Source organism: Excalfactoria chinensis, chromosome 5 (assembly GCF_039878825.1).
Source record: "Excalfactoria chinensis isolate bCotChi1 chromosome 5, bCotChi1.hap2, whole genome shotgun sequence".
Taxonomy (NCBI): domain Eukaryota; kingdom Metazoa; phylum Chordata; class Aves; order Galliformes; family Phasianidae; genus Excalfactoria; species Excalfactoria chinensis.
This window is the reverse complement of record NC_092829.1, coordinates 29,162,302-29,178,911: the sequence shown is the minus strand read 5'-3', so window position 1 is coordinate 29,178,911 and position 16,610 is coordinate 29,162,302. Positions and strand designations below refer to the sequence as shown.

Here is a 16,610-nt window from a genome sequence, read left to right as displayed (position 1 = left end):
CAATATTAAATTAAACAGTATCTGCAGCTAAATACGTAAAATGAATTAAGAATAGCAAAGTCTCAAACTGTTGCAATAACACTGCAAAATGTATTAATTTTGGCTTATTCCACCATGCAACATATATAAGGTTAAAGTAGGAAAATCGGAGAAATAACAAAATGCAATGGTTTTGTTGGAGAAGAACAGACAGAATTGCTATCATTAAACTAAAACGGAATACTTAGATGTGGTTGTTAAAAAGTCACGGCTGAAGTGTACTTGGAAGCACGTATGCCAGAAAACATTAAACAAAGTGAGCATTAAGCAATGCTACTACAAGATGCAGCTATTCCTATCTCAGGAATGCATCCCTATTCAACTGTATTCTCTTAAACCCAGCTGAATGTACAACTAACTTTCCAAATAAGCCTTACTGCCATCTGCATGGGACAAGAGTCAATTCAAAATGAGAGTACCATTTTTCTCTTTGATACTGATAAAACTTCAGAAAGGAAAGTGAAGTCCAGACATCTGATAACAGCAAATATTAATCATTAAGATATTTTACAAAGGAGAAGTGCTGTTGGTGGTGATCTCCTCACCAAAATTCAGAAGTGAACAATGTCGTAGTCTACAAATGGAGTTACTCATTCAGGCATTTGGAGGACACAAGCACAAAACTTTTGAAGGCAAAAGCACTTCAGAAGCAGATTTTTGCTGCTTATTAAGTGTTATGCTTAGTGGCCTGGACACTAAAGAAAAGTCATCTTCAAACCTGGAATGTGCCTTTCTATCTCCAAAGTCTTTTTTTCTGAGTCTTTTTCCTAGTCTCCCAACTTTTAACACAAACATTTATTTGATTTTCATCTTTGTTTTGCAGTAGACTAAACACATACATGACGTTTTATGGTCAGATTAGCGTTCATGCTAACCACTTCTCAAACAGGACAGTGGAAGTGGATTGATGAATGTACCATAGAAACAAGAGGGTTGCATTGGCTCCTTTCACTGGTAATAGAGGCATTATCCCATGTTTGAAACAAAATAAGATCAAAATGCAAAGAACAGTCTTCTGGAATGCAAATACAATAACGATTCTACATTTTCACCCATTTGGAACTGGCCTTGTTCTGAAGAAGCAAAATGAAAATGTTTTGTACTAAAAGAGAGATCAAACAAAATCTTACACATCAATTAAAACTGCAAGCGAAAACCTCCTTAAATGATAGAATAGTAAGAACTGCGATACATACAGCAGCAAAAAAGAACATAAAATTAATAAACTGCTGGTCAAGAAAGCTAACGGGAAAGCAAACTTGCTACTGCAAACTGACAGCATAGACTTGATTGACAGCTGAGAATAAGAAGAGGCAAAGATAAAAGAAATACGTTATTTCTTCACAGAAGTTTTTATGATTTACATTTAGAAGCACAGAATCGTAGGGTTGGAAGGGACCCTCTTAAGACCATCTAGTTCACTTATATGAAGAGGAATATAAGAATTGGAGAAGAGCATTAGACACAAAACTGATATGTTATATGAACAACACTGGAGACAGACAGCATGTTTCTGTGACATCTTAGGGACTGCTTAGGGCTCATTCAAGATCATGCTGTTTCTGTTCAGAGAAGCAACATCAAGCAGTATACACAAATCTAAAGAGAACATGAATCTTATGTAAGCTAAGGCCCATATTAAATCAAGACATAAAAATTAATGTCAAACAGTTTGTGCCTAAGCTCTAACGTACATTTCTAACCCATGCTAACAGAATCCAAGCGGGATATGTAAGACACAAAAAATCTCCAGGAACGTTGTACTTGGTTAAAAGAAAAATCATACTACTTGTATTCCTGGCTGTGAACAAGACTGTTATTTGTTTGAAGGAAAATCTTAAGAAATCCCCAAATTTCCTGGAAATATTATGCAGTTTGATAAGTAGATAATGTAAATAAAGGCAGAGTGAATACATTTTATTTCCCAAGAGATATAAGAGGAGGAGATTCCTGCTGCCCTTCACCATTGCTACAGAAATGGGAATTATTTGTGTAGTATATTGAACATCATTAAAAGAATAAATGCTTTTATTGAAAAGAATTACGAAAACTTAACCAATGTGACAGAGATCCCTTGCATTTGCTCCCGGTTTTTCTCCATCTTTTATTCCCTGTCTTTTCAGGGCAGTACTAGAAAAGGAATAACTTGGCAAAGTGGCAGCTCTATTTTCTCTGCCAGCTAAAAATGATTCTAACTGCTTGTCTCACACACGTACCTGTCACTAAAAACAATCACCTGTTTAAAAGCATTAGTATGAGAGGAGGAGAAAATTTTGTTTAAGAAAACATTTGTAAATACTGACTGGTAAAACAAGTCAAATACTCTCCTTGAATTCCTTCCTTTGAAATTCCTTACTTGGAGCTTTGAGAATCCTGTATCCTGCGAAACTGTCCTGCTACCACCTTTCACTCTTATTTTGGTACAGACTCACATCCTGGCAATTTGACTGATTGATTAGCCACGGAAGCGTTAGATGTCTGACTTACATTCTGCCTAACTGATGTTAAGACTCCTTCAACTTCTTGCTCATTTCAGTTCAACTGTCTTTTTAAGCTGCAGTCAATCACATGAGCTAAAAATACAGAAGTGATGTATAAAACTCTTGTCCTCAAGCACTCTATAAATTATTCCCTAACCCTTGACATACAGTAACAAGATTGACATTTTAAAACAAGTTTCATTTCTATTATCAGCTTTTTCTTTTAAATGAAATTCCAACTGAATCCGTATTTCTCTTCCCTGACCCAGCAATGGCCAGCTCCAACAACAACCTGATTTTCAAATTACTGCACACATGGAATCTATTTTTCTTGAAAGGTGAAAATGTCAAAGTGATTTTGTGAGTTTTAAAACAATTTTTTTGTTGTTCAAATATGACCAAATAACATCAGTAAGTTAAACACATAGCAGTTGTAAAATATTACATCAATATTATGTGTGCGGCCCTTATTTTTCTTTGGACACGTACGTATTATGATTCCATTATAATTAATTTCTGAAGCACTTCGACATAAGACACGATAAGCCCATTTCATTGTAATCTGCCTGTTCAAAAAGTGGTTTCATGCGTTACTTATTAAACACTACCCAAGCTGTTCTGAATGGGGAATTACTTTACAGATTTCTCTGGTGTGCTTTGTTCTAAAATAATAAACTTCCCTACACACATGAAGAAATTTATTTTTATAAAATCTTTGTGAGGCCGAGGGATAATTTTAATCTACACACACAAAACTGAGACATAGAGACATCTAGACTAAATTTAACTTGACATGCCTACAGCTGGATTTATTTCAGAATGCAAAGCCCCTGAGCTGCTATTTATTTCAACTGCATTTGGAGCGCTCAGTATATGTAAAAATCCTTCAGTACATGTTTCATGAAGGGCACAGAGAAAATGAGTAACTCTAAAAATGATTTAAGAATGTTTTCCAGCATAAAACTCAAACTTTGCATGAATATGGAGACAGAGAATGCAATAAAATCTTCCTTGGTACTCACTCAGCACTTTCTGGTACAGCACCATACTTTCTCTTCCAGCAGCCAACTGTATCACCTGAACTGAAAGGAGGAGAATTGCACTCCTCATTCACCCCACCTGCTACATCTGGGAAGTACAATTCAGTTTTAATGTCGAGATATTGTCAGTATCTAAAAATATGTTGGTGGGGAAGGGACAACGCCTGTTTGGCACTTTGGTTTTCCACTGTGTGTGTTTCTGAGGCCTATGGACCTTGATCCTTTTGATCCACGGCCCTTGGGATTTAAAAAAACATAATTTCACTGAATTTCAAAGGATTTCAAATCAAACTTGTACTTTCTAAAAAAGCATAAGACCTACGTTTGACGCCTACAGTCCAGCTTCCTGAAGCTGACTACTGACGTAATGTCTTTTCCACTTCTGATAGAAAAAAATGAACATGTGAACAACAACAATAAAATTAAAACAATGATATGCTTTAAAAGCCACCAGACAATGAATTTTTGGGTCTGGAGTCCACAAGTAGGGCATCAACTATTTTCTTCTCTTCTTAAAGCATCTTTAATGTTGAATTTCAGCTTCCCCACAGGTGTTTGAAAGCAATTTTGTTTGGACATTTTACTTATCGTTCTACAATGAATGGTTGAGCAACATTTTTAATTCTATGAGCTGGATAAAAGTATTCCTTTTCCCACATGACTCTACACTAATAAAAATGTTCTTGGCACAGACATGGTTTAAGGCTGCAAAACTGCTGTCTTTCGTGGCTTTCAAAGAAAACAAAAACATTATCAACATGGGATGTTGAATTTAATGACAGGATTTTTAAAATCTGCATCACAAAATCTTTGTATGCAATTATATACATATCCAGCACCTGCAAATGGGAAATACTTTTCAGGAAATCCCTTTTTAAATTTCAGTGAGTAGCCATTTAGCATCACACGTGACAAAGAACTAAAGAGAAAGCCTTACAGAGAAAGCACATTTCCTATGGTTATGTAAAATAACATGATGGCTTTCTGCACAAATTAATTCATGTTAACGATGTTGCTTAAGTTTCCCATTTTCATGTGAGCTAGGACCATCAAATTTGATGGGCTTTGGGCATAAGAGGAAGAGACAATAAAAAAAGGTGCTAAAAATCTTACACATATGGTGTTCTTCATAGTCTCTGATGTATACAGTCATCAGGCAAAACCTCAGACTTTTACATCTTCAAATATAAAAAAGAATACTGTTCTTTTAAATTAAAATTCAAACTAAGGACACGTGAGGAAAACAAAGCTTCAGACTGAATTTATCTTCTAATCAGCAGATTGCCAGTACACCAACCTCACTGAAGAGCCATTTCTGCTTGTCTACTGAAGTAGAAACACCCACTATACTCCTCTGAGAAGAATCCCTAAAATGAAATCAGAATCCTCAGAATGAAATCAGAATCCTCATGGATGACTAACTTGATTTCAGAGAGTTCATAAGCCATGGAAAGGAGATGGGAACAGAGCAAATGCTGCACTGAGAACTGTCCAACACAAGTTAGTAATTCTTTTTGAAAGTAATCAGGAATACGAAATCACTGTGAACGGGATCTGCATTTAGGATTTTGCTTTGAGCATTGAAGGCTCAGTGGGATAAGATTCCTTTAGTGCTGTCTCAAATTTGGCAGTCCAGATTGCAAGGTCCAGCACCACACATCATCAGCCTCTCCCCTGCCGCTGTGTGCCTGGCACATCAGGCTGAGAACAGAACATTTATTTGGCTGGGCTTCCAGCAGCACTGAATCTTAGAAACTGGTAGAAGAAAAAAGGATATGACAACACTGTGAATAACGATACTCCTTCCCTCCAGCTCTTACATGAGAAGCCACATGTTAATTAGGCTTAGCAAAAACCTGTTTCCAAGTTACAAGACTGTATTTAAAAAATGGAAAATATGGGAATAATGTTGGGAGCACTTATGGGAATCCACCAACATTTAAGCTATACATTTCTGACAGTGTTTACATATCCAAATTGATTTACATGTGTTACAAACAGATGCTGTCCACTGGAGACACATATACATTGGATCACACTTACAGCATTCACACCAGTGAATCTTCCCAAAGTCAAAGCAGCACTGTAATAGAAGCCACGCTTCACTTTGACTTGATCATCTAGGCTAATTTTCCAGAAATTCTCTTACTGAAGCTGACTCCAAAGAGCTGGAGTTGCTGGGAGATGAACCAAGAGAGCAGCTGCAATGAGAGCTACTACTAGTCTAAGGGAACAAATGAATGACTAGTTTCTGAAACAACCATTTAAGTGGTAAAATACAAAGAAATGGTAAACATTCTATGCTGGTGAGCAACCTTTGTCTGCATTGTTTTAAAAAATATGGTATTCATAGCTCTCTGATCTGACCTAACTTGACTGCACATCTCCGCCATAAGGTGGGATGGAAGGAGAAGAAAGGGAAAATATTAAGATTGAAATATAAACACCTGTCTTATACTTAAGAAAAAAATCTAACAAAAAAACAAAAAACCCAAAAGAACTTTAAAGTTCCAGTGGAGAAGGATGGAAATTATTTATGAATTACTTGATTTTCATAATACAGAGATGTATAGAACTTTATCTGGAATCTGTGATTTTATTATTCAATTTCTTAGTGGCTATACTTCCTAACTGACAGCTCAATTTTATGTATTCTCCCTTTGACAAATGCAGAGTGAATAAGCATTTTACCAGAATAAAAATAAACCAAAAAAATTAAACATTTGATAGGTTGAGTAGGTAAGTTTTAAAGCAATAACTTTAATAGGAAATATATCTGTCAAAAGAACAGTTTTTACCACTGTTTTGAATGTTAAGCAGTTCTAAAGGAACCTATTGCTTGGAGCGAATATAGAAGTACAGAACAACAGAGCAAGTGCAAGTCTTCTAAACAAGGGGTATTTTTTTTTCCCACAAAAAACTCAAGGTAAGTACTATGCACAGTGAAGCTGAAAGATTAAGTAAAACTTTGCCACTATTTTGAATGTAGAAACTACTGATGGTTCTAAGCTAATATGCAGTATAGAGGATGAACAAACATATTGCATTTAAAGCTCAACTAGAAATAAAGGAGCAGGCTTTTAAATTAAATTTTAAAAATGAATTCTATTGTAAGTATCTAGGACGGCATTAATTTAAGTTACTTGTTTATACCTTGATAGAGATAATAGCTGAAATGGATTTTCCTTCCTGATGTAATGTGAAGTTTTCCTACACCTTCACACCTGAGCTGTCACAGATGTATTTCTTTATATGACATCTAGTTCTATTAGCAAGAATGATTCTCTGTTCTGGTATGGCAGTAAGAATGCTATGTAAGATATTTGTGCATAAAAAGAATGAAGAAAGGAGCAGTACATTTGTTGTCAGTGGACAAGAATATTAGATCACTGGCTTTTCTACAAGTTTTGCATTTTAATGTTCCCTGAGGAAACCAGGTTTCTCTAAAACTCAGAATTCTACTTCATTTGTTTTTTCTTAAGCCCAGAGGAAAGTACCACTATCAGCAAAGCAAAATGGAACAGAAAACAACCCAATTTAAAAAATACCAAATACCAAATAGAAAGCTTTCAACTCTTGTTCATGTCTAAAAGAAAAATACTTACAAATTCTGATCTTATTTAAAAACTCACCATTCCATTAGCAACTGCAAAAATATAATACAGAAAAAGAGGACTGGATTGTAGCAGTGTAATTGCACAAAACCCTAAAGGATTAGCGTATCCTTATTGGCTCTGCTATGCTCATTTTTAAGCTGCAGATATCGCAGAAACAGAAATACTTTCTCTTCATGACAGTTTTCTTCTTTTCAAGCTGAAGATCTCATCAAAAAGCACTACTGAGAACTCTATAGAGTTCAAAAGCAATGGGGTAGGCAATCCCAATTTAATGAAGCAGTTGATCTTCAATGCATTAGTATTTTTATGTCACGGTTAGAATCCAATTCTCTCTCTGCTGGGTTTCTGTTTGAAAGCAGAGATGGATAGGAACTGGTTATATTTACTTCACTCTGTCTCCCGTACACAAGGTATAGTCTTAATTGCTGAAGAACAATCTGTGTTTATGTCATGAGAGTGATATTATATTACAGAAAATAAAGGCACAGCACTGAAGTGGACTTTGGGGTCATGATTTTCTATATCCTGAAACACTTGCTTAAATTATGTCACCCTGCGACTGTAGTTGCTACACGAAGTAACAAAACCGTGGATTTTCTGATAAAAATTCACTGTGTATTGCAATAATAGCAATAATAATAATAATAATAACAACAACAACTTTAGTGGATATTAAGATTGAAAAGTTTTAAAAAGAGAAAGCAAACAGAAAGAAATTCCTGTGCATTGCTATCTTTGTTTGTAAATTCACATGCCAGAATAAACTGACTCAAAAAATGTATTAATCAGTCAGCAATCCAGGGAGAATTACCACTGAAATACGAGTAAGAAAACCAATTCAAAAGAAAGGACTAACAACTATACAACTCGTAACATTCTTAAACCAGCACAAAGAAGTTGCCATACAACCTCGATGTCAGAGAGACAAAAAAAACCTTCTGGAAGTGCTGGATGCAGAATTTACAGATAGGCAGCAAGCTTGAAGTTTTGGCCTTATCACACACACCTTATGGTTGCGCTTGAATCTGACTGCCAAAAGTTGTCCCCTCTGCCCTTCAGATAAAAACGGTATCTCTGTCAAACCAATTGTGCAGTGCAGTGTGTAAGTAGTTGCTCTAAATATTGACAAAGATATTTAAAATCCTTCCCCTGAAACTGAATTCTAGATTCTATGATAGTGGTAAATGCCTGAAAATCAGAAGTGCAGTTCCAAGTCTTGTAGCACTGCCTTCTTTAAAGGGGAGCCTAATTAGAAAGGAGGAATTGATTCCCATCTGTTTTTAGATGGAAAGAACAAGATCCGGTTATTTACAGGGTTGTGCAGCACATAATGTATAGAATACTTTGATCGAGAACATCTAAGAATCTTCCTGCAGTCTTTGCATGAACTTCTGAAGTTGTGAACTCAAGAGATAAATGTATGTATTGCAGGAAACAGAATCTCCTCTTCTCTGAATACTTTGAGTACTTAATTCCTTGTACTGGTGCCTCTGTTCTTGTATTATCAGGTAAGGTTCAGAAGCCCCTGTTGTTTAATTAAAAATGATAAATATACAATCAAATCTCATTAATCATTATGCAGCCAATACACACCGAAAAACTAGTTTTCTGGAAATAATTTACTTGTTGGAAAGAAAAATAACAAAAACTTGCAGATCTTTTGTAACACGAGGCATTCAATAAGCCTAAATAAAACAGATCATTTTCCCTTTGCAAATCATTTTTTTTTTTTTTAAGAGTAAAACGGGATAGCTCTTCAATAGCATTTCACTGCCACTATACTTTCAACCAGCAGATCAATAGGTTTCCTTCATTAAGCTTTTAGCCAAACACACAGCACATGCAGAAGCCAGAGGAGAAGGAGAGAAAGAGGGAGAGAGAGAGAGAGACATTGATGCTGGTAATAAAAAGCCTGAGATACAAATAAACATAAAAAATGGGGCTGCTGCATAATACTACCTATGTGTAATCTCATTAACTAGGAGCCTACAGACCTTCTTTGATTGGTCAGTCAGTTTTACATTTTTTATGAAGAGTATTTTTAAGAGGAAGCTGAACTCGATGTACATCTAAAAATGTAAGTAATGCTGATCTGATCTAATTCATTTCTTAAGCGAACTACTGGTATTTAAACAAAACCTACTGTGTTTTGTATCAACTGGATAAGAAGTAAATTAGAGATACATAATACACATGTTACACTGCACAACTGCTAATTTGGCACTGTTCCTAATTAATACTTCCACTTTTAGAAGGATCATTTAAGTACTACTGGTAACACAAAAATTACAAGCGTGAAGCTAACGGGTTTTCAGGAAAGGAGGGAAAAACTACTGCATCTTGTGAACTTCAAAGGGAATATGAATTTAAATTATACTGTTACACCATTTTAGAGCATTAAAGCTCTGCTTCTCTTGCAGCATCAGAAACTCTTTAAAGACATTCACTTTGCTTTAATTACCTAAAATCAGAGACAACTTCTCAGTCTATTTAAGTGGAATTGTTAAGGTTCCTACTGAGAGTAGGGTGGTGGTTAGTACAACTATTCTATAGTGTCTACAGTTCAGCAAAGTGTGGAAAGGTAAGCATACATTTTTAAAAAACCTTTCTGCCTATTCCTTTCAAATTAACATCAGCTGATCACATCCACAGTTTTCCCAGTGTGATCTGGTGACAGCAGAAAGGAAGCAGTAAGAAAAGATGCTTCTCTAATGACCAGACTCTGAGATGAAAAATGGCCTCTACAAGGATATTTCAGTGAAGAAAATCAGGGAGCAAATTCTACCTCAAATTCTTCATAATGCAGAATGCACAGATCCCAATTTCATCTTATGAGGGAAGATCTTCTATTTCTTCAATTAAAGATCTTATAAGTAACAGCATAACGAATTCCCTGATAGTAAAACTCACTTTTCTTTTTGGCTACCTCAGTTCTACAATTGCCAGTGCATCCAATTCCAGAGCTTTTCTCAAAAACCAGAACTACAAGCAAATTTCTTAAGATGAATCTACGATGTCCCTTTCAGAAAAAAAACAGATTTTCTTGCCTTCTTATATCTCCAAACTGTAAGAGAGCTTCAGTTTCAACCAACGCGTTTTTATGGATCTGTGATCAGCTCAAACAGACTGTTCCAAAATGTATAGGTTGTTATTTTGCCACCAAAGAAGAATGTCTTCGTGTTTTCTTGCACCTTCAGTTTAAAAGAAGGCAGTTGATGTCTTGCTTGTATGTTGCATAAGCATAAACTGATCAGCTGGAAATTTTTTAACTGCATCACAAAATCTACCACACAGGCAGATTATCTGTTTTTTAAATATTCATATCTTCCCTTTGAATAGAATATAAAGAATGAATTGCTTGTCATTCTCACCGTGCCTCCTTGATACTTCAGCCAACAGACTCCATACTGCAAATCACAGAAGACTTGTGGTGTGAACAGTGTTCAATAAGTTTTTGTACACCTTCTATTCCAGTTTCCTTTTTCAGTTGAGGCAGAATCGAACTATTCCTAGGTGACAAACCAGTCATACATTCTGATAGCTTTGGAGAAGGCAAAATAGATTTTGGGATCTGATCAAGCAGGACAGCTCTACATACTGACCAGCGCTAAAGAAAACACGTTGGCTTGGATTTCAGAGTGGTGCCTTCAGAACGGAAAAGGACAAACAGCTTTGAAGTTGCAGGCAAAGCCAGAATACAGTTTCTCTGGAAGTGGCACACTTCCTGCATAATCTCGGAGTATGTTGACCAGTTCTTGCAGTAGAGAACTATCAGAGTGGGAATCTTCAGAAACAAAGCAACATCAAGCTTTTTTAAGAAAATCATACTGACCATTCAGAAGAATGACTGCTCAAGTGGAGTTGGTAGTTGCCTCATAACTGTAAGTACTAAATTTCATTTCGTGCTCCCTGCCTTGGTACATCCAAATGGCACTAATATATTCCACACCACTGTTTTGATGTTAATTGTGATCAAAAAGCAAGGCTTTCATACATAATGGTAACGAGGCTCAAATTGCTGAATACGTACCAGATGCTTTTAAGAACTGATACTTGAGCATCTTTAAAACAAGTTGTCTGCTGTTGAAGCCAGACTGCAATTATTCGTCTATAACAGAAAAATTGTTAAGCATCTTTCTTCTTACAAACTTTTAATATTTTGTCTGGTCAGTCACTGAAACTAGAAAACAACTTTTTAATAATAAGGATAATGAATTATTGCTAGCAGTTATTGTTTGAGCAGCCAAATCTGTAGAGAATAAATCAGATGTGTATCAGCAAGGTACTGCTTACCCACAGCTCATCCTGATTTGAATGCACTCCTGATTAGGAGTAGGTGAACTCCTTTTTGCAGGATACTCATCAACAGAACATTAATATCAGGTCTAGAACTTGTCCAACCGTATAAGATAGGGTGAACAGTCTTTTTAGGAGTAAAGTATCTAAGTATCTTTAGGACAAGTATCTCGTCAACTTAATGACTTCTTCTTTCAGGATTGCTTTAATATTACTGAAAACCTCAAGTGCATCTTTTTGACACTCATCCACTATTTACTTATAAGTTGAAGCCTAATCCTTACATAGTTGGTCATGGTACTAATTCGACAATATTCTATAAATTCTGACTTTATCCTATGATTCACATCTTCCCCCCAGTCTTAAATAATCTATATATATTTTCATCCTAATTACAATTAAATGCATTTTTCTTTTAAAATCTTGCTAAGTTGCTACTGTGCCTTTTATTATAGAAGGCTATAGAGAAGCTGATATGGAAGTTTTTAGAAGAAGGCAGCGGATGAAGACAGAGTTTTTGGAAACAACATTAACTTCAGATGCTCCTAGGCAACCTACATTTAGACAACTAACTATAATATATCTGTCATTTCTACTGAGCCCCTCCAGTTTCACTGCTTCTTGCAGTCTGAACATCTGTAAATCTATTATGAAAGCATTCTCATTTTAATGTAAGAGATAATTAAGGATGCTTTAATTATATAATTTCTGTTTGTATTCTAAGTATTAGTTGCCTATCTTGACTATATATCACGGTGATACCAGACTGGCACAGTGATTTTAAAACCACGCTGAGCATGGCTGCAGGTTGATCATGCAGTTTCTGCCCCCGCAAGCTGATTGTTCCCCATTTGTGCACAGTGCAATGCAAAAAAAGAAAAAGCTAAATAAAACCAAAGAAGTGTGATGGCAGAGCAGGTCAACTGTGTGAGAGAACACGTGCAAAGTATACCTCAGAAACACTATAGGTGGATGAGCACGAAGGGAGCCGAGCCTGGTTGTGCAGTGGGGAAAAGAAAACATTGTTAAAAAAGAAATGGTGACACAGTCAGGGTCTAAGAAGGTTTTCTGTGTAGGTGGTTCCAGCACTGATATGGTGGCAGAGGGTTCATTAAGTTTCTGTGACCAGCTATTTCAGAAATTCCAAATTTATGCATTTTAAGGTGGAAGCTTCTTAAGAAGAAAAAAATATATATTGTTTATGTATGAAACAATTAAGCCTACGGGTGAATGAACTGTCATTTCTCCCTCCTCTATCTATTTCATAATGTGAAGAGAAAGCTATCCTTTGGACAGTAAGGTATTCTAAAATGAAGCTTTACCAGCCTCTTCCATTTGACGCTATTGGTTTTATTCCAACTCTGCAAAGGAAAAATGTGAAAATACATTAGAGGCCTTTTTCTTCCCCGTATTCCTCTATGTTTTAGTTGCTAAATTGCAATGTTAAAGGTTTCACTGCCAGATAGAGGTCAGCAGAAATCTGCAGATTATGTCTCTAAGCAATATAAACAGTTGCGACTCTTGAGGGACAGCGCACTCTGTCAAAAGCTTTCAACACAGATGCAAGTTAAGTAGCAAGACTGCACTTTCACTGATTGCTTTGAGAAAGCTTTGCTTACACAGCATACTCATTCTTCAATACCAGTAAGTCACTTCTAGATTAGAAAGAAACTTTAAAAAGTATCCAATTATTTATAGATTTCTTAAACTTAAGTAAGTCCAAAATGCCTTTCTTTGGTTGAAAATATTTCATGTTTAAATTACTGAGTAGTCTGGATTTTTCTTTTTTCTTAATTTTTGTTAGATTCATGATCTGATTATGATTGGCTGTGAACACTAAAACCAGCCTCATAGAAGAAATTTAAAAAGACACGGTTCATACAAACACATTAAAAATCTCCTCTTGATTTTTTCAAAGGTAAAAAACAAAACAAAAAACAAACAAACAAACAAACAAACAAAAAAAGAATTCTCAGAAGGCCCTAAAAACCTTGCTTTGTCTTCAGCAGAACTGCTGTTTGCACAGCACATCGGGCACATTTACAGTAAAGAACCCAGCAAGAATTTTCACCAAAATTGCTGACCCGAGTATTACAATGGACTGAGCAGAGAAAATAACATTCATAAAAAGTCACCCACAAACATCCTTCAGTCTCAAATGTTATAATTCTTCACTGAAATGTAAAATTTCTTTCCAGTACTCTGTACATCTTTCATTTGCTCTGACTGGACAGTATTACTAATGAAATGAGTGACTTCATGGCATCTTAAGAGTCTGTACACACTCAGAGCTCTCTTCATGTGATTTTATTTATTTTTTTAATTAGAATATGGTACAGTGAGATGATTTTCAGGACTAATTCACAACTAAAAAATGAATTAAAAAACAAACAAACAAACCCCAAAACAGAAGAAAAAAGAGAACTCCTTTCAAACAAATACAAAGCCTATTTCTAGACAGACAACCCCGAGTGCCTTCTAGGAAATTTAAGGTATGCTTTTGCTTAGAACAGGGGCTTCGCTATTTACCTAAGAATTTTAGAAGATTCCCTAAGCAAGATTCTCATCAATAACGTCCATTCATCGATCCCTTGTTTTGTATTGCAAGAGAGTGGTAAAAGAAAATACTTCAGCCTCAGTTTTGAAGGTGAGGATTCAAAGAATGCAGTAAAAGGAAGAATAACACAGCACCATTTTTTTTCTTTTTTTTAAGCTATCAGCAACTAAATAAAAGAAAGCAGCAACAATATGAGCTTTAGAATTATTATTTTTTGTAATTTGGAAGAATTTGGCTTATATACCTATTCCTCATGTTAATTTACAAGGGGCGTGAGAAGCACTTTCATATATCTTTTATCTTCTTTTGGACATTTACCTTAAGGAGACTGCTATTAATCTCTGATCTAATTAACCATATTTTCATTATTATCTATCTAAATCTTAACATTTAAATTAGGTCTTACTCCTCTTAGTATTTGATCACTTCAAATCATTCCTTTCTTTATTGGTTCATAGTTCCAGTTTAATAGAGGTGAACTGTAATTTGAGCAGCAAACATCCAAGTTAAGGGGGACGGAATTTATGCCAGTCACAGAAATTCCCCTGCTGTGATAATTACTTTTAAAAGAGCTGTGCTCACATACACCAACTGAGAGCCCAGTTCAAAGGCTGCAAGTACAATCTGTTATTTGTCTGAAGGCCTTGACTCAGATCTTTAATAATTGAATATTATGACCCGGAACAAAAGCCCCCTAAATGCAATTCTTCATCATGTTCAAAGAAGGCAGGTACTTAAAGTAAGTCAGAACAAAACACACAAGAGATTGCAGATTTTGTGAGACACAATTCTGGAAAATAATGATCCAGGTTTCATTAAAGATCATCTACAGACAGAATTTGGCTTCTGCTGTGAATTCTGAGAGCATTTTTCATGATCAAAAACGGAATCTTTGATTTGGAACGATGATAGTTGAGAGTCTACATTTAGATTTATCTTTTTTTCCTAATTGGATTTCCATAATATATTTCTGCAGAATTAGAATCGTATTTAAAAAATGAGGGCTATCCTGAAAATAATGCCTCCTATTTTACTACTCCTACTGCTACATTAATTTGAACAGGTTTAAAAAAATGCCAATAGTTCCAAATGATAGAACACTAACTTTTCTAAACAGTGCTCAAGTTCAGCTTCAAACACGGGCCTCTGGGTGGTTCAAAGGTTTAACTGGAATATGTGAAGGTTAGATAAGTGAAGAGCTCGAAAGGAAATTGAAAATAACACTTCAGGTAGCCTTTATGCTAATATTTATGTACTACAGTTGACATTGGTAGTTCTACAAAGTTATAAGCCCTCAAACCCTCAAAACTGCTTAATTAACTCAGATTTTCATGCACACTTTCAGTACAACATTATTTTAAATACCTGGCTGTACTTCTGGTGGAATCTGGGATATTTCTACATATTTCCAATAACATATGCATTTAATGTGGGAAAATTCTTTGCAATTCATTCTGAAACAAAGGTTCCACCTTAACAGCATATAGTAATGTGCAATAGCATTTAATTTTCATCTATGCCGCTGGCCATCAGATACTACATGTTCCCCCTCCCGCACAATTTAATACATATCCTACATTGTAGGGGGACGCCTTTGCAACAACAGTATGAAATACATGAAAAATATCCATCATTATGAATTATAAACAGATCTCTCATTTTCTTTCCAACTGTCCACTGTTTACTAAGGACTTATTATTGACCAGTCATTTGTATACTGCCTTTTAAAATGTTGACTTGTCTAAAATACCCATTGAACAACACGAATCACAGTGGCAGTAAAAAAGCAATAGATTTTAATTATATATTATTATACTTGCAATGTGTTCCATTTAAATTTTAAGAATCTTAAAGGGCATAAGCAGAATGTATGGAATATATCTTAGCTCATCATCTGACTTCCTTAATAACACTATGTGGGGCAAGGCTACATAATAACAGATAAAATGGCACAAAGGAACAAGACAATTTCATGTCAATTAGTTCTCATAATAACCATAGTTAACATGGTCATAGTTTCTCATGTGAAACCTTTCTCAATGTGAAATTCAATGGGATAAAGTAGATTATAACAACATTTTTATAGTATATCATCTCATGGCATATTTTTTTCCCTGCCTTTACATTTATTCACTAGTACTAAATCTCAAATTTAAGAATGAGACTTGCTCTATTATTATTAACACTAAGAAATTAACACTAAGATTACTAAAGAACTGTCAATGAAAAGACATAGTGCTTTCACAAAATGTATTTAGTGGAACACTGCAATATATTAGCAGCTTGGTTTCCCTGTATTTGAAATGCAAGCAATTATAAGCCCAGGGATTTCAATTTGACAACAAGCAGAAGTCAACTTTGCGTCAGACACAAAGCTGGTATGCAAAGTCATCCAAAAGGGATAGAAATTACCAAATTATTATCACTGTCAAAATCAACTCTCACTGTATAACCATAGTGTGTTATGCATTAGAATGGTAATGCTGAGAATAACAACAACAGTCATAGCGAATGGAAGACACAAACAGGACACAAATCTGAAGAAACTTCTAAGAATTGTCACTGGATGGATGTGTAAAGG

The 16,610-nt window shown here is 35.4% G+C and overlaps 1 protein-coding gene across 31 annotated transcripts in view; it reads right to left on the bottom strand.

Moving 5' to 3' along the window:
• The window catches only part of GPHN (gephyrin), a 240,785-nt gene that overhangs the window by 49,484 nt on the left and 174,691 nt on the right, over nucleotides 1–16,610 (bottom strand). For 19 of the 31 annotated variants that reach the window (XM_072337125.1, XM_072337092.1, XM_072337096.1 and 16 more), the window contains one exon: nucleotides 12,425–12,466. The exons of the other annotated variants lie outside the window; for them this stretch is intronic. In XM_072337125.1, coding sequence (XP_072193226.1) covers nucleotides 12,425–12,466 — 42 coding nt within the window. The remainder of the gene's footprint in view (nucleotides 1–12,424; nucleotides 12,467–16,610) is intronic. 31 annotated transcript variants of the gene reach the window in all.